Here is an 18,696-nt window from a genome sequence, read left to right as displayed (position 1 = left end):
CTACGCAGTATTGGGGATACACTTTTACTAAAACAATTTGTCTTTTATCTAAACTTCACATTTGACAGGGTGTCCTATGTGTAATCTAGCAACTCCGCCTTTAGGGCTTATGCGCATATGCTCTGTCACCCATTTCCTACATAGCCCTTGTTTGTTTGCTTACGTTTACAAAGACCCTTAATTGGGCTTTGGTTGTTTCTTGTACAAACATCAAAATTGTAGTAAATTTTTCCTATGCTTACAATATATCACCAAAAAAATTCAGTAAGGTAACTAAATGAAAGAGATTTTTAAAAGAGTAGCCCTCAGGTGTAATAAATAGTTTTTCTCTGATATCCCAGATACCAGTCTCATTGAATGTCTCACCAAGATCAACCGAATGGATATTGTTCATCTCATGGAGACCAGCACAGAGCCTCTCCAGGAGCGCATCAGTCATAGCTATGCAGAGATTGAACAGACCATCACACTGGATCATAGTGAAGGTCAGACAATTTGTGTATGTGTATGAGTGTCTGTGATGTATGGTCAATTCAGGCAACTGGACCCACTGTCTTCCTTTTTTCAGAGCGTCAACCATGGCCTTTGCTGGTACGTTCTTCTCCTGAGACTTCCCTGCCCATTTTAGGTGCCCCCATCCCTCTCGTTCTTTGTTATTTCATCATTGTCTCAGTCAGCGTGGGCTGCTGTAACAAAATACCATGAACTGGGTAGCTTAAACAACAGAAATTTGTTTCTCACAGTTCTGAAAACTGGAAATTCGAGATCAGGGTGATAGCATGGCTGGGTTCTGGTGAGGGCCCTACTCTAGATTGTACACGGCTGTCTCCTTGCTCTGTCCTTACGTAGGGGACAGAGAAGTAGCTAGCCCTCTGACCTCTTCTTATAAGGGTGCCAGTCCCATTCATGAGGGCTCCACCCTCATGACCTAATTACCTCGCAGGGTTACCACCTCTGAATACCATCACGTTGGGACTAGGGTTTCAACATATGAATTTGAAGGGGACCCAAACATTCAGTCCATAACAGCCATCAACATGGATGACCCGTCCAGTGCCCTTTCCTCAGCCCCTTGGTGGTACTTCTGATACTTGTGTCTTTTACTCTACCTTAGTGACCCATTTCTGTGCCCACAACCCAAACTAAATCATTATCAGTGACTGTACTACTTCCAGGTCCTAACTTGAAGCATTATACTTACATCCTCTTTTACTTCTACACAATAATTCTGCAAACCCACTGGACCTCTAGTCACTGGTCCTACCCCCTTTTCAGTATTAAAAGTTTCTCAAATCCACCCTCATTCGCTTCCATGCTCACTCACTCCCATTCTTTCTCCTTCTCTCTCTCTCATTGCTATTTTTACACTTTCTCTTCTTTCAAGCCTCCAACATTACTCTTCTTTTTATTTATTCCAACCTGATGACCATACTTCATATTCCTTAGAAAAAATAGGAATACCTGTAAGCAAATGTCCATATTCTTTCACCGCAAAGTCTCTCAACCTAAGTGCATCTCAGTGCTTATACTCTACCTTCCCTGCTGTATGAAATGGCCTTCCTTTGCTAAAGCCATCATCTCTTCTTTTGTACTAGATCTCATCCCCTTTCACCAACTATTGACTTCACTTCTGCAATCACCCACTCTGTCTCCTACAACTAGAACATTGTGAACAGCACTGAAACGTGCTTTGATAGATCCCAGCTTTAAAAACAAAGCAAAGCAAATAACTCCTTTCACCCTATATGCTCCCCCGTATGACTGCTCTGTTTCTCCATCCATTTCATGGGAAATCTCTTCAAAAGAATAGTCTAACTTTTCTGTCACTACTCTCTACTTTCTCTCTTCCCTTCTCTCTAGAACTGTCTCTAGAATCCACACAAGTCAGGTTTTGTCATCACCACGCAACAGAAAAGAATCTTGCAAAATTAACCAATTGTTTCCTCATCGCCAAATGCACTGACGCCATTCTCAGTCTTCATCTTCCTTTACCTCTTCTTAACATTTGACACAGAAAGTTAATCCCTTCTTCTTAAGACATTTTCTTCACTCACTTTCCATGATAACCTCTCTTCTTGTTTTTTTTTTTTATTTTCTTATTTTATAGGACAGTCTTCCTCAGTGTCTTTCTGCAGCTTACTTTCCATAGGTTTACATGATGGCATGTATTACTGTTCAGCAAGAGCCTCATAGCTCGGCCCATCTCCCATCTCTCTCCCTCTTTCCCAAGTCCCAGACACCTGGCCTCTGGGCTGTGCCCTGGCCACCCTACACCTTCTCAGGCTTCCAGGCTCTGGTGCTTCCTCTTGCCTGCATTCTGTAGTTTTCTTCCCTAAGATCACCGGGTACCTTTTTCTCTCACTTTATTCAGGCCTCTGCTCAAGTATCAGCTCCTAAGAGGAGCCTCTTCCGACAAATCTATCTAAAAAACTGGCCCTCTTTTCTTTGTACCTTTACCCTGGTTTCAGAAATAGGAATCTGCAGAAATGCAAGTTCAGTCAGGCCAGAAGCCTCTTCTGTCTTGTTCACTGCTACGTATCCAGCATCTAACAGCACCTACTACAGTGTTGATACTCAATATATATCTACTGAGTGAATAACTAGATAGATGAAGGTCAATCACACCTCTACCGAAAGTTTTTCAGTGACTCCTTATTGCCCTTGCTATATGAAATTCCTTAGCTTGGCCTAATAGACCCTTCATCAAAAGAGTACTAACCTCAGAGTGTTGTTTAATACAAGTTACTACTTGTAAAGCACCTAGAATGGTGCCTGACACATAGTAAATATTCAGAATGTGTTAGCTATTTATTATTATTATTAATGCTCTTCTTACCATGTAGATTTATGCCTCAACTGTCGCAGTTGATACCTGCCTATCTTTAGGCCTCCTTAAGATGCCATACCCTCTGCATTTCTTTTCCTGATTCTTTAACCCTGAGTTGGATGCTCGGCATTCATTGGCCGGCACCTGTGGCCCAGTCACTCTGCATTTAATTATCTCTTACTTGCCTGAGCTTCCCTAGATGGTCAGCATCTTGAAGGCAGGCACAGTGCCTCTTTCAGCTTTGTAACCATGACTGATCACAGACATGGCATGTAGTAGTCGCTTAATAAATACCCACTTAATATAGTTTAGCTTCAATTAAATACTTAATTTGAATCGTTCTCCCCTGTAGGGTTCTCAGTACTTCAAGAGGAGCTCTGCACCGCCCAGCACAAGCAGAAGCAGGAGCAAACTGCTTCTAAGGAGGACGAGTCCTATGATCACCCTCCCATCGTCTCGGAGGAAGACATTTCTGTCGGTTACTCCACTTTTCAGGATAGCATCTCCAAAACTGAGGGCGACGGCTCAGCAACAGAGCTCCTTCCCCAGACTCACAAGGAACAAGTTCAACAGGATTTCTCAGGGAAAATGCAAGACCTGCCTGAAGAGTCAGCCCTCGAACAGCAGGAATACTTGTGAGTTCCAAAAGAAAGCCTATGCGGGGTCTTTCCAAAGACACAAGCCAATATGCAGAGGGTGCCAAGCGTATACAAGCGTAAAGCGTTTTCAAATAGTTTTCAGAACTACAGGAAAAAAAGCAAAATACTTGAGACATGACTGTGACGGTGTTGTGTGGCACAAGCCTGCTTGAGCCGACTTCCAGTTCCATGACCTTGGGCAAAGGCCTAAGCCCTTTGAGTCTCAGTTTCCACGTCTATAAATTGTGATAATAATATCCACCTTATTCATCTGACAGGCTCAAAGGTCACGGATATGCCTGTGAAACCATTGTTGAAACTGTAGACCACAGTTATTACTCGTATGTTTGCTGCACCTCACTTCTCTGTATATGTGCCTGTCACACCCTGGCTGGTTCAGAAGGTGAACAGTGACACTGTAGGTGAAGCAGCCCTTGTGTATTTCAACAAAGCTGTGAGGTGGCTAGCAATAAAAATAGAAATGCAACACAGATTACTCACACAGAATGAAAGGCCGTCAGGGGTTGGGGTAGGAATAAAGAGAAGTCTTCTAGAGCGCTTCTGCCTAAAGGAAGCTGCAGAGCACAGTCAGCTTAGAACTCAAGTTCTGGGCTTTCTGGAAGCAAAGGCAAAAAGGAGTTGTATAAATGACACTTCTTGTCTAGAAAAAGCAACCAGATCATGAGAAAGGCAAGCATGTCCCAGCCCTGAAATGTGAGAATAGCGTGTCAGGAGGCTGTAACACAGCATCTCCTTTGTCCTTGAGTGAGCTTTGTGCTGGAGTCACTGGAACTTGAGAAAAGGGCGAAAGGGGTATTGAAATGAGCTTTTCTTCCACGGAGCACTGCCCCCTCACCCATCTACCTTTAGATTGTAGGGGAGAGCATAAAGAATAGGTCAGGAAAAGAGAGAAGGAAAGAGAAAAAGATGGGAAGCAAAGAGGGGCTATCAGAAAGGCACTTTGGGCATTTAATATCTATGGAGTGACAGAAAATTAGAAGGAAGGAGCAGAACAAGCAGATAATTTTTTTCTTTTAGGAGTATTGTAAAGATTACATTGCTTATCTCCAAACTATATCGGTAGAAAAAGTTTCAATGCCAACAGATCTTCCTATCAAGTAACGCAGCTTTCTGGATGGATAATAAGAATCTCCCTGTGTTTATGATTATGGTAACTATATTAACATGGGGTTTATATATTGCTTTTTTGAAATTTTGCCAAATTTTGATCCTTGCTTCAAAAGCCTTATTGTCTATAGATCTTTGCTATATATACCTCCTCAAATCATCAGTATTACCTTGAGTTATCAAAGGAAAGATGAAATTATTATTTATTAATATCTCTCATTATTAATTATCTCTACTTTGTAGAGATTAGGAAATGGTAATACATTTGAGGATAATTTTTATTATTTTAGAATACATTTTTCCCAATCAATGCTAGATCAATGAGCTGTAACTGTATTCTGTATTTTACATATAATTTTTATTCACATTTCATTTCTTAGCCAAATTTACAAAACCTCTTTAGACTTTCACAGACTGTGAAGACAAGTTCCATCTTTCCTTCCAAATCCCTTGCATCAGCAGGGGTGGAAATGCATATGCTCTCATGGTATAATTGGGCTTTTCTGTTTCAGTGTGACAACCCCAGGGACAGAAGTGTCAGAGACTCAAAAGGCTATGGCAGCATCTGGCTCTCCCACCAAGACACCTGAGGAAATCACCCCTACTGAGGAGGAGAGGCCATATCTCCAGACCCCGACATCAAGTGAGCGGGGAGACTCTCCCATTGTGCAAGAACCCGAAGAGCCCCCAGAACGTAGGGAAGAGAGTTCGCCTCGAAAAACCAGCCTCGTGATAGTGGAGTCAGCCGATGACCAGCCACAGGCCTTTGAAAGGCTCGATGAAGATGCTGCTTTTCAGAAGGTAAAATCTCCTCCTCTATTTCCTTGCCCACATGTAACAAAGCTACAAACCTTCTCCCAGTTTCCATTTCTCTGATGGCTTATGTTTTCACAGAAAGGTTTGCCAAATTAATTATCTTGGGCCAAGGGAAGCCCTCAATCCCTTTTAAAATCTGAGAACCCGTGAATCTAGAAAAAGATGATACATGGTTCCATTTCTAGCTACTTGACCATCAGCCCTAATTTTATAGATGGAAACCCTTTTGCTAAGAGAAATGAACCCTGGAGTGAAACAATATACCAGATGTAGCTTTTCAAAATTAGTAATCTTGGGCATAAAGAAGACTAGTGAGGGGAATTAACCGAGCCTCAGGTAAGTAAGTCAGCCTGCCATGGGAAATTGCTAGAAACTGCACTCTTGTTCATTAGGTCCGTGCTGTCAGGTGATGAGCACACAAACTGTGGATATTGAGTGGGGTTTACTCCCAAAACAAATTTTTCTCATTAGAGGAAGGATTATTTCCAAGCGAAATCTCCTTATATTTATTTTAAGAATGACTCATGAAAAGGACATTATGCCTAAATTGATGGCTGGTTCTAAATGTCAGAAAATCGATAGCAGCATGAATATGCATCAGTCTTTCCTTTGTCTTTAAGTGAGCTTTGATGTTGTGAAGAGAGGTGGAGAAACTCATTTAAACCATTTATTCTCAAAACTGGTCTGAATGGTTCATATCCCTCAGCTTTAACTGGAGGGCTTGATCCCTCCCCACTTAGGACTCCTGAATCAGAATGAATCCCAGGGAGGCCAGGAGAGGGAGAAGAATCTGCATTCCAGTAACTCTGTAGAGGATTAAATTAGATATATTTTTCCTTTTTGGATTCAAGAACATATGTCGAAGTATTTTTAAAGCATGAATATACATCTTTTAAGAAAGAATGTTTTATAAAATAGCTAAAACTCTGGGGGAGAAAGTGATATGACATATCTTTGGGCTTAACATCTACATTTGTTTTTGTTCACTATGAGTGTGATATCTGCTAGCAGGATTTATCTAAAATCATAGTTTAAAATTAGCGGAGGTCCAGGCAGATGAGAACTGCTCGAAATTTTGGCAGTTATCTTAAATAATGAATTCATCCCATGAATGGATTTTTATTCCAAGTTTGCCTTTGTATAGAATTATTCATCTCCAAGTTTTTGGCTTAAATGAATCCTAGTAAAAATGTTTGGTAGATGCTGTCTGGACTTAAAAGTTGCCAATTTTAGTCTAAGAATCTATAGGCTAATTGAAGCGTAGGCTTGAGACAGTTATCTGGATAATTCATATATTTAATCTGTTCTGTGTATGTAAATAAATTTTGACAAGTTGTCCTGTATTCCACATTATTTATATGGGCCTGTTCTACTTATTCTTGATGAATTTCCAGTTCTTAAGCTTCCTATTTTGACCCTTATCCTCTCGTGACCCTGACTTGAGGGTCCAATTTCAATCACTTTTCTTGCTGACCATATTTCTAGGCAGCAGATTCCTAAGTGTATTTAAAGAATAATTTGGTTTAAAATTTACATGTTTTCCTTTAGCAGGAAAGAATATAGAAATATAAGCGGTATTTTAAACTATGTTGACAAAATTTAGTTGAGTTTTCTTTTCTTTTTTTTAATAGCATTCCATTAGGAAAGAGTGATTCGATATATAGCTCCCAAAACATACGTTTTAATCTAAAGTTATGTTCTTAGCTCCGGCTTTGGCTTTGGGCCAGACCCATAAAATTGGATTGGCCTCTGCACCTCAACTTCTCTGCAAAATGAGTCTAATACTATTCGTAGCCCGTCTGCCTTCCTCTGTCTTGCCAGTAGGGAAATGTACTACTGGCCAGATAATAACTACAGGAAACTTTGACTTCCTGCAGAAAGTTCTGCTACAAGAATTAAGACACTTCTATACCTTTGGTTGGATCATTCTAAGCCTAAGCCCAAGAGGCAATGGCTCACAAGTATTTATCGTGCTGCCTAGGGTCTATGCTTACATTTGGTTATTCACCAGGAGTGGGCAAGCTGCTTGTTTCTTCTGATGGATTTTGACAGATGGGTGCTCAGACAGCTTTCAGAATCCAGAATTTGTTTTTTTCATTCAAAGAACAAAAAGCTATATTCTCACTGAAGTTTGAGCCCAGCATGCACTGTTTTCACTCCTGCTGGCTTTTCCACCAAAATCACCATGAATAAAGCTTTCGGAAACCGGTGTGAGCTAAAGCAGAAACGAGTAGTGAGGACATTCCTTAGCATGATAAAAAAAAAAGTGCTTCCATGCTTCCACCAGGAGCTAACAGAGGAATTAGGTGAGCTGGAGGCCAGCTCAGATGAGGAAGCGATGCTAACTACCAGGGTTGTCCGCCGACGAGTGATTATTCAGGTACCAGCTGTTAAATTACTGCACGTCTGGGACAGTTCTGTCCCCGTAACCCTTCGAGAGTGACCGACCTAGAACGGAGGGCTTGGCATGCTCCTTAGGTAGTGCATGGCCTTCAGAAAGCAGATCCCGTAACTCTCCTAAGTTCTGTTTGTGAAGAAATGCAGCGGTAATGACATTCACCCCCTACCTCCAAGAGAGCAAGATTTAGCCTCTTCAGTTCCACCCACCTCACCTCTGGCTTGTCTGTTTTTGTTTGTTTGCTTGTTTGTTTAAGTTTGAGCTGACTTTGGTCAGGTTCTCTAGCATGTTATTACCCACGGTTTTTTTTTCTTTCTTTTAAACATACTACTTAACAGGATTTGGCATCTCAGCAATGCTTCTCAAAGCCCCTTTAATTTTCTAACGTTCCTGGCATTGTAAGCACTGGGAGTAGTTCCTCAGCATTGATGCCAAACATGGAAGTGACCCTTTTCTTTCAAATGTGTAGGGAGATGATATGCCTGACATACCCCCGGAAACAGTCACAGAAGAAGAATACATCGATGAGCAGGGACACACTGTGGTAAAGAAGGTATTATCTTAAGTATCTCACCATGGTTAATTTCAAGCCTCCTGTCTAAAATGTATCAGTACCCTGGCACTGTCACTCAAAAACAAGATACGTGAATAAAATATCTTCCAGGTCACTAGGAAAATCATTAGGCGGTACGTCTCCTCTGATGGCACAGAGAAAGAAGAGATTACGATGCAGGGAACACCACAGGATCCCATCAACATTGAGGAAGGGGATGGCTATTCCAAAGTCATAAAGCGCATTGTGTTAAAGAGTGACACTGAACAGTCGGAGGTGAGACCATCTGATTCTCCAGAACTGATTTTATGGAGAGGTGTAAGATACAGCTCACAAGAGATGGACGAGATTGCTTATTCCTATTGGCCTCACTTCTCCCCTTTATAAGGCAGTCTTCGTTTAGTTACACATTCATTTTTTTTCTTCGTGATTTTGTGGAATTTTTAGGTAACCATCAGTGAGATTTGTAACCATTATACTCATTGTCTTTGGTCCTTTCTATTTCTACTTTGTCTTTAATTCAGTTGACTGCAGCAGAAATCCAAAAGTCAAATTTTAAAAGACAGCAATCCCATCGGCTGGCAAGCAGTAGGGATGCAAATGCACTGTGGTGCTTTGCCCAGTAGGCAGCAGCAGCCTTCTGTAGGGCACCTTAGAGAAATATTTGATTTCCAAACTTCTGCTTTTCAGAGTCACTGAAATCAGGATCCAGAAACTCACTTGATTTATAGTTTTATTTCTTTCTGTTTTACTTCCCTCTTTCAGAAACATATTTACTCTCTTTGACATGTCATTCGGGAGATTCTCACCATCTCGCGTTCATTCACATCCTCAAAATGTAATTATTATACACATGAGGTTCTCTAAAAGTCTACATTTTCAGTTTCTCATAGCTCTGACGGTTCCTCCTTTGGAGGTTAATTTTGTCTCCATAATGTCAAAACAAAGCATTTGCACATGGGAAAAGAGAGCTCATCCACAGGGTGCTATGTCTGCACTGCACTGAGCAGTCAATTTCTCAGTCATGAAGCTTCCTGACCAATTTTCGTTCAAGTGACTAATTAAGTGGTTGATTTGGTACTGTGTACATATAGTCATAATATCGATATTACCAATTGATTCTAGAGTTTTCTTCTAACTGCTTCTTGTTGACAAAATGCTGTTTTCAGGATATACCGTTGTAATGTGTTTTTTAACATAGAAAAATTCATCATCGTTACATTTTGGCAGTCAGAAACTGTATGTTGTATGTCCTTCATTCATCAGGTAACTTTGTCTGAGCCCAGCATTTTGTCCAGTACCTCACAATTTCAGGCTGAACCAGTGGAAGGCCGTAGAGTCAGCAAAGTTGTTAAAACAACTGTGGTACATGGAGAGAGGATGGAGAAGCATCTGGGGGATTCTAGTTTAGCCACTGATCTTCCTTCAGCCAAAGATGACTTTGAAGAGGTATAAAGCATCATCACTTTGTCTGTGTGTGTGGGGGGGGGGGGGCATTTTATGTGTGCTTTGTGTTTGAGAAGAAAATCATTTATCATTGTGTCATTCCATACATGTATTCATGGAAGGATGCAGAATAATTCAAGAGAGTAGAATTCCTGTTTGAATAATGTATACAGTGAAATAATATTTTACTCAACTTATTGTGTTCATTTGTGCCACCTTAAAAGCTTTAAAAAATCCATATGGGGCTTCCCTGGTGGCACAGTGGTTGAGAGTCCGCCTGCTGATGCAGGGGACGCGGGTTCGTGCCCCGGTCCAGAAGGATCCCACATGCCGCGGAGCGGCTAGGCCCATGAGCCATGGCCGCTGAGCCTGCACGTCCGGAGCCTGTGCTCCGCAACGGGAGAGGCCACAACAGTGAGAGGCCCGCATACCGCAAAAAAAAAAAAAAAAAAAATCCATATGACCAGGATTCGCTTCAGCTCAATGAGAATCAGAATCTCTGAAGTCGGGACATGATTGTACATCTTGCCTAAAAGTCCCAGAAGTGACTTGCACTCCCAATTAGTAAGGGAAAGAAATAGGTATTGTACATTATCTTTGCTAGCTAATATTCTCAGATATTTCCAACGATAGGCATTAAAGAAAATTCGGGTATCTTTTATTAGTTAAGTTCTGATTTTCAATAATTAGGAAACAGGTCCACAGTGACATCCACAAACACTTATTACAATTCAAAAATCCCAACATTCTGGAGCTCACCTAGTGCACTGTGGTAACTTAAATGGGAGGGAAGTCCAAAAGGGAGGGGATAGGGCTTCCCTGGTGGCGTAGTGGTTGAGAGTCCGCCTGCCGATGCAGGGGACACGGGTTCGTGCCCCGGTCCGGGAAGATCCCACATGCCGCGGAGCGGTTGGGCCCGTGAGCCATGACCGTTGAGCCTGCGCGTCCGGAGCCTGTGCTCCGCAACGGGAGAGGCCACAGAATTGAGAGGCCCGCGTACCGCAAAAAAAAAAAAAAAACAAACAAACAAAAGGGAGGGGATATCTGTACGTGTATACGCTGATTCATTTTGTTGTGCAGTGGAGGCTAATACAACATTGTAAAGCGACCGTACTCCAATAAAAATTAATAAAAAACCCCACAACTAATAGATTGGTAATGCTACAAATGCCATAATTGATAACCTTATATTAGCATTTGGCAATTAAAAATCAATTGGCTTATTTTATATAATATTGAATATTTTGTTTCTATATCACCAGTTAAAAGAGGGTTTCAGGCTGCTGCTTATTGTCTAGAATGTTTTTCAAACTACACATTCTAAACCAAAAAAAAACAAAAAAAAACAAAAAACTACACATTCTAGGTCTTTTCAATAAATGAGCAGCCAATTTGAATAAAATGTCACAATTTTCTATTTTGAATTCTGGATTTGGAACACTGAAGATATCAAAATGTTGGTATAAGAATTTTGATCCAGGGAATGGAACTTATGGTGCTGGTGAAGATCATCTGAAATAAATTTCCATATCTTAAAAAAAAAAAAATCCCAACATTCTGAAAACCAAAACAAGTTTTATAGGTTAGTAGCAAGCTAATTTGGCAATAAAACTTAATGTGAACTGACATGGGGCTGTAATGACTTGGCAGTCTTTTTTATTCTACAAGAGTGAATGTTCATGTTTTGCTATTGATATATCAATGGCTTTGATTACAGGATGCTGTCCCTATCCTATCTGAGCTATTAGAATATACAGTATATACATCATATTACCTTTCTAAAATCCAAAAGGAAAAAAAATCTGAAATCTAAAACACATCTGGCGCCAAAGGTTTCAGCTAAGGGATGGCGGGCATGTGCAAACATCTTTGAGACATTCTTTGCTATTGAAACATTTTGAAGTTAAATGTTACATGTATGTCCTCTTTCATACCCACAATGTGCATTGAGATTATATATGAATGCATTGGGATATTAAGAGCATACCTTATTTTAAATACTTTTAGTTCTTCACATTTTGACAACTGGTGGCCTTGGACAATCAAAAGATGTATTATCTGATTATACACTTTGGGCCTTATTTGTCCGTTGCGTGTTTTTGCCTCTGGTCATTATTCATTGTATTTGTTATTAGAGTCTTCACTGCAGAAAGGATGCGGGTAAGGCAAGCACGAAAGTAGAAGTCAACCAGTATAGTTTGCAAGAATCGTAAAATAATTATCAATAGAACAAATCTCCCTCACAAATGGGAGAAATTTAACAGACTTGCTAAATAAAACTCAATAATTAGATCTGCCCCTAAGAACTGTTTTTCTTTATCCTTTCAAGCATGTTTTTTTATACTATTCGTTAAGCAGAATAATAGGTTATGTTACAGTCTATGGTTTATGATGGGTTTTGTCTTCTTTTCTTTTTTTTCTCACTTCAGGCTCTGAGTTACACAGGTAGCCACATGAAAGTCCACTCCCCCAGTTTAGTAGAGAATGAAATCCTGAAGGAGGATGGATCAATACTTAGAAGGTTTGGGTTAGCATGGGGTGATGCTTTGCCAACTAACACCTTTAAAAAGTTTTCCAATTTTAAGAAAAGAAAAATAGAGCCCCTGCATCTACCTTAAAACCCCTTGGAAACTGCAGACTCTCCCTGCATTGTAAGACTTTTGTCAAGTGGTACATGTGTCGCTGTGTCATTCCTGAAGTGTCCTCTTGATGTTTTAAATGTAATACTAAGGCATGATGATAGTCAGACAACTGTTTACACAGTCGCTCCCTGGGTTTCAGCAAGTCATCAATTTCGCTGAGGCCAAGCAGCTGGGATATTCCATTGCCCAGCACAGTAAGAGGAATCTAATCAATTGCTCACAAACTAATCTTGTGACCAGGTGCCTTCAGCTCTTGGTAATCATTCCTTTGAAGGGCACATGGTGTTTTTGTTTGTTTTTGTTTTAAACAAGCTGCTTCATGACTCTGCATGTGAGTGGCACATAACATGAGCGTGAGTGGCAAATAACATGAGGTTTGAACCTCAATGCACCTAGCGAGGCTGAAACCAGGGGCTTTAATAAGTTAAGAAAGTATCCTAAAAGCAGTAAGCAGCTCATATTTGTGCATATGAACAGGGACCAGCTATGAGGCTTTCCAGTCCACCCCCATCCCCTATTTGATGTGTAAACTTCGGCACTGTTGCCTTGGTCTATACCCTCACCTCTCTCTGGGCCTCTAGCAGCACTGTGAGGATTGACAGAATGTTCTCAGCTTTGCAGTGAAAAGACACAATGGAAATTGAAGTTACTGTTGTGCTTTTCACTTCATTAAAAAGAAGAGAAAGATTGTCATTTATAGTACTCTACAAAGCTATGTTTAGCCTGTAGAGCATAATAATTAGAACAGTGAAATTAAAGGTTCTGTCACGATTCCACCCTCCAACCACATGTGAAAAACAGCCCCAGCTAGGAATATAAAAGAGAGTAATTGCTCACAGAACTTTAAAAATGCTATATATGAATTAAGGATAAAGTGCTTCTTATACTCTGAACTTTTTAAGTCTTTTACTCCATCATTCATATGGAACCACATAAACCACAGACACCCTAGCATCATGAGATCTTCGCATGGGAATAGATTTAGAGATCAATTAATCCAAAATTCGCCATGACAGCTGGTGAGTTGCGAAGCTAGGGATATAGACATCTCAATCCAGTTCCACAGCTGCTTAGTCATGGAAGTCTATTCGTGATCTGCAACACTTTATCTTATATGTTGCTGAAGACATTTGATCATACCCGCTGCTTGAGTCGCATACATATGCGTATTCATAAATATATTCGTCTACATGTGTGAGCACAAAACGCCAGGGAATGTCCTATGATAGAAGCTTATCCCCCGACACTAATGCCATAGAGGTTTTTACTAGCTCTTGGCAGCGATAGTCAGATATTTGCCTTTGGGGAGAAAAAAATATATGTGGATGCTGAATAGTTAGAAATCGTAATCTGATTTCAACCACTGGAACCAAATTTGACCTTTTTATCAAAAGGAACAAATTTAAGTTTGCTTTCAGATACCAAATAATTCATGTAGAATCAAAGGAAAGGGGAGGTAAGAAAACACGAAAGAAGGTAGGAGACAAGATGTCCAAAGGAAAGCCAGAAGAGTTCTGGCTGAAGTCAGCCATTTTTTAAAAGTCTAGGTGATCTTAAGAAATGCATAGAGGTGTTGGAAGGTAGAGTAATGCTAAGGGCAGCCCATGGGCAGAGCCCCCAGCTTCTGGACACTAGGAATCTATAAGGAAAATGCTGGGTAAAGCTATGAAAACTGATCCTTCTGATGGTGCTGTAAAGCAAGGCTGCATGGCGTCGTGGTGACAGATTCACGCTCTGGAATCTTTGACTTTTGGCCCCGCTGCGTAGTAACTGGATTATTTTTTATTTGGAGCACTGCTTAAATTCTCTGAGATCCAGTTTCCTTACTTGTTATTATAATAATAGTACCTGGCCCATAAGGCACGTTCACCACATATTTGCGGAATGAAGAATTATATTTACCAGTAGAGAGGAAGGGACTTCCCTGGTGGCGCAGTGGTTAAGAATCCGCCTGCCAATGCAGGGGACACAAGTTCGATCCTTGGTCCGGGAAGATCCCACGTGCCGCGGAGCAACTAAGCCCGTGCGCCACAGCTACTGAAGCCTGCGCGCCTAGAGCCCATGCTCCACAACGAAGAGTAGCCCCCGCTCGGCACAACTAGAGAAGAGCCTGCGCGCAGCCACGAAAATCCAATGGAACCAAAAGTAAATACATAAACAAGTAGAGAGGGAGAAGAACTGAGAGGGAACAAATCACAGTATAATCATTTTCAAGAAAGGATGCAGGAAAATAATAGTACCGACGTAATAGTACGTCAGAGCCGCTTTTCTCAAGTAATGGCCAGTCTGATGACGGGCCAAGAAATCAGTACACTGTTGAGTAGCTGTAGGAGGTATAAAGTGGGCCAGTACTTGCGTGCTGGGAAGACAGAGGAAGGATGTGTCTCTCGGTGGGTTTTTTCCTTTCCCTCTCCCTTCCCCACTGTCTCCGGATGAAGCTTCAGAGGCCTGGGCCAACCTGCAACTCTTGCTGGTAGTCACCTGCCTTTATGCTGATAGAATATTATTCCAGTTTTTAAAGACCTATATCCCATGGAAAAGTTCTCTTAGGACATTTTCGGGAAGTTTGAGCTGGGTAGTACTCTAAGGATTAAGCTGGCAGCTAAGGTATTTTAAATAAATTAAATCAAAAACTGTGTTTCTTAGCCTGTCAAACATTACGTATGGAATCGCTATTTCAGGAGGAGCCACGTTCTTTCCTAATCAAAACATGAATGATTGTGTGGTTAATTACTTTTTGAGGGAATCATATGAAAGCACGGTTTCATTTATTTGAAATATTTCCTAAAGGTTTAAAAAAAACTCCTTGTTCCAAAATACTTTTTAAAAATCTCATGAGTCATTTCAGATAGGAGAACCATGTTTAAAAGGAAGAAGGGAAAAGATGGCTGTACTTGTCCTACTAATAGCCCAGTGTAGAAATATCTAGAGGTTAAGACAATAAGCAGTACTTTCGTATCATGGGTACTCTTATACCAAAGGTAGTGGCTGCCTTTTAGCAGTGAAGAAAGAATATAATGTTCTCTTGTCTGTTTTCCTCCAGGACAACAATGAGTAAAGCTAGAACCCAGAAGAGGGCTGTGGTGAAGGACCAGCATGGAAAACGCATTTACCTGGAGCACCTGGAGGATGTCCCAGAAGCACTAGACCAGGACGACCTCCAGCATGACCTCAAGCGACTCCTTCGGCATTTCTGCAAGGAGGACTTGAAGCAAGAGGCCAAATGAGAGGCTGTCCAATTCTCACACCAGAAACCACACATTCACTCGATATGCAACTTCCCGTTTCATTAGAGGAGTGAACTAACTGGCTTGATGAATGGGATTTCCACCCTTAGCATATACGCTGCATTTTTGAGTTTTTCCCCATCCTCTTTAACTGTAAGCTAATTTGTGACCAAAGATAGCATCCTTCATCCTGGATGCTGTATCCACTCCTTTGTTGTGTCTGTGCTCACCTGGGACCTGGCCACCTCCATTATTCTTCTTGGCTTCTGCACAAGCTCCATGAAAATCCATTGAACAGAAGAACTTCACCTGCAGACCTCTTCAAATGACGATACCTAGGAATCCTTCAAAGAGATACCCGTGTACAATATATATAGCTAAAATGCTCAGACGAACAACATATTAAAACCACTGCCTGTCGTAACTACACTGGGCATCACGGAATAAAAGGCCTCTAGGAATTGCTGAACAATGGTTCACTAAGATATTGCTAACACAATCGAACGTAATACAGTTCTCCTGCAAAAGAAGCACTTCAGACCTACCATGTCCTTAGAACTTCCAGAGTAGCCCTGGCTCCTAGTGAAAGATGGGTTCATAACCTTGAAGAACTGTCCTAACTAAGCACTTATTGCTGGTGCTGGCCAGCTGTGATTTATGACTCTCCAGCAGCCACTGAGGGAGGGGAGGAAGGGAGAAGTGGCAACGAGGTGAAGCGGTGAGGTATTCAGTTGCCAGCAGTGGCATCCTGCAGCTGTCTAGCATCTTCAGGTCCTTTAGATTTGGGACATGTTGGCAGGGTATTTTAAAAAGCTATAACTACTGTAGTTTTCCAGTTTTCATTGCTGCTTTAGCAAACCACGCTGTCTTATTGGTGGTACTTTCTCCTGGCCACTGCACTGTAGATAATTCATTGGAAACAAGATTTGCCCCCTACACAAACGGTTAAACTCCTTCACCGTGTTGGAGTGGTTTCTTTCATTTTTTTCTTCCAGGTTTATATCTTCTCTAATACCTGCATGTAGCATTTAAGAATCAAACCACAGTTCAAACCCATCTTCTAATCACATTGATGGTTTTCATTCTTTTTACCCTGAGCAAGCACTTTTCACTTTTCAGCTAGGTCTGTTTTTTAGCTTGCAGACGAGATTGAGAAATCCTGAAAATTTTGGTTTGGGTTAAAATTTTGGGTTTATTTATTTGAAATCCAAACTCCCTTGGAAACCCTGAAGTGCATTTGTGCACTTTCCTGTTTGTTTGTTTCAAAGAAGGGACTTTAATCATCTGAGTGATTTCCATGTCCTATTCCTTATTCCTCTAGTGGTGGAAGCTGTGTAGCATTTTAACATATATATATATATTCACAAATATATTCATATAAACGGTATACATTTTGAATCAGTTATTTGTTAAAGAAAAGTATATTCAATGAAGATGAAATTAAAAAATTTTGAAAACCAGAGTCTATCCTCCAGGGATTAAACATTTTCGAATCCTATCTGGTCTTTTCCTGTTGTGCAAAAATGACTCATTGTTCTGAATGTCAAAAACAAAGATGACAAACAATGGCATTTCATCATTTCAAGTAATTTTGCCAAGAGAGAAGATTTCCTGGGAGGGAGGTTTCCCACAAGCCAGATCTCCTAAGCCTTGAATGCTAGCACGTTTGGCAGCTGGATAGGAAAGCAAGCATCTTTGGCCGCCAAAACGAAGGAGGCCAACAGTGAAACATTTTGGACATACCATGGCCTCCTTCTCTACACCTTCACTGGAGCTCAAGAAAAGCATTTCTGTTGTGTTATTTGCAGTGCAGATGATGTCTGTGTAACAACATAATGGTTAATCACCTTTTTTTGATTTTGATTTTTGCTGTGTAATCAGAAAACTTGAATAATGTGAGAAGAAGTGAATTTTCAGTTGATGAATCAGCATCTTGTTCCCATGGTGATAACACTAATTGAATATATCTATGAGGGCATGTATTAGTTAATGGAAAAAAATACAACCCTAACAATACATAGCTGCAATGTGTACAATGGCTGATTTAATTAAATAAAATGTACAAGTGTCAAGTGTGGCAACAGTGATTTGTTCTTCTTTAGAACTCACCTGTGATTTCAGGAGGTGAGACGTTATTAAAGAGATGAAATAGACGTGAAGCCAAAAGAAAAGCAGCTTGCCTTTGTTCTCTTTATTTGGTAACTGAATATGCTCTATGCCCAACACTGTTTAAGCACTGGGAGAAACAGAAAGATTGTATCCCTGCCCTCAAAGAACTTTCATTGCGATCGTTATGCAAAGGGAGAAAAACAAAGATTTCGTTTTGGGATCACTAGTAAATGAGAAGTAGGAACTTGTGGGCTTGGAGGACATGAGGAGAGGGGATCCAGGGGTGGGCAGCACAGAGAAGGACCCCGGATTCACTTCTCTCCTGTAAGGTCATGGCTCTCAGGAAACACCTTCTGCCTTTGGGAGCAGTGTTTAGCTCTGGGGTTTTATTTCTCTCTCATTGACTGAGAATTAGAAATGAAATGGATCCGTTAATAGAAATGAAGACAGGGCAGGAATATGCAAAACTGGAATCAGTTTTGTTTGGAGACTATTTTGGGTTTTGCTTTTTGAAAACTCCCTTTAGTGCTGCTATAGCATTTTTTACTGCAAAAACAGAACAGAAAGACACGGTTTAAAAATTAAGTTTTATTTAAATCTTATCTAGTATGAGATAGGAAACTCACTGGATCTGGCTTATCTGCCTGGATGATTTACAAGACCTTCCAAAATTAAAGTACCAGTTATGCTTGAAATATTTCAAAGAAAAGAGAGTCAAAAAAATTTTTTTTCCAGAGTGGGAGTGTCTGTGTGACCATCCCTCTTCCTCCCATTTGTTTCACGTGCTGTGCTTTCTATTGACAGGAACTCTGAGCTTCCATTGCCTTGAGTTTGAATTAAGGAGAGTAAAGCATCAGAGAATGTTCAGTGTCTTCCCGTGTTTAATTATGTGGTGTGCAAACCCCAGTAAAA

At 40.8% G+C, this 18,696-nt stretch overlaps 1 protein-coding gene across 19 annotated transcripts in view; it reads left to right on the top strand.

The window, feature by feature from the left end:
- Positions 1-17,747, top strand: part of ANK2 (ankyrin 2) — a 689,834-nt gene extending 672,087 nt beyond the window's left edge. For 11 of the 19 annotated variants that reach the window (XM_073804947.1, XM_033856740.2, XM_073804945.1 and 8 more), the window contains 8 exons: positions 342-485; positions 3,180-3,462; positions 5,106-5,394; positions 7,697-7,789; positions 8,277-8,360; positions 8,472-8,636; positions 9,627-9,809; positions 15,492-15,647. In XM_073804947.1, the coding sequence (XP_073661048.1) occupies positions 342-485; positions 3,180-3,462; positions 5,106-5,394; positions 7,697-7,789; positions 8,277-8,360; positions 8,472-8,636; positions 9,627-9,809; positions 15,492-15,506 (1,256 nt within the window). In that variant the 3' untranslated portion in view covers positions 15,507-15,647. Of the gene's footprint in view, positions 1-341; positions 486-3,179; positions 3,463-5,105; positions 5,395-7,696; positions 7,790-8,276; positions 8,361-8,471; positions 8,637-9,626; positions 9,810-12,235; positions 12,328-15,491 lie in introns of all 19 variants that reach the window. The other 8 variants (XM_073804952.1, XM_073804956.1, XM_073804954.1 and 5 more) reach the window with 2 other exon arrangements.
- Positions 17,748-18,696: the final 949 nt, after the last annotated feature.

The sequence above is a fragment of the Tursiops truncatus genome, chromosome 5, assembly GCF_011762595.2.
Source record: "Tursiops truncatus isolate mTurTru1 chromosome 5, mTurTru1.mat.Y, whole genome shotgun sequence".
Taxonomy (NCBI): Eukaryota; Metazoa; Chordata; class Mammalia; order Artiodactyla; family Delphinidae; genus Tursiops; species Tursiops truncatus.
The sequence above is the reverse complement of the archived record's forward strand: the minus strand, read 5'-3'. Positions and strand labels throughout refer to the sequence as shown.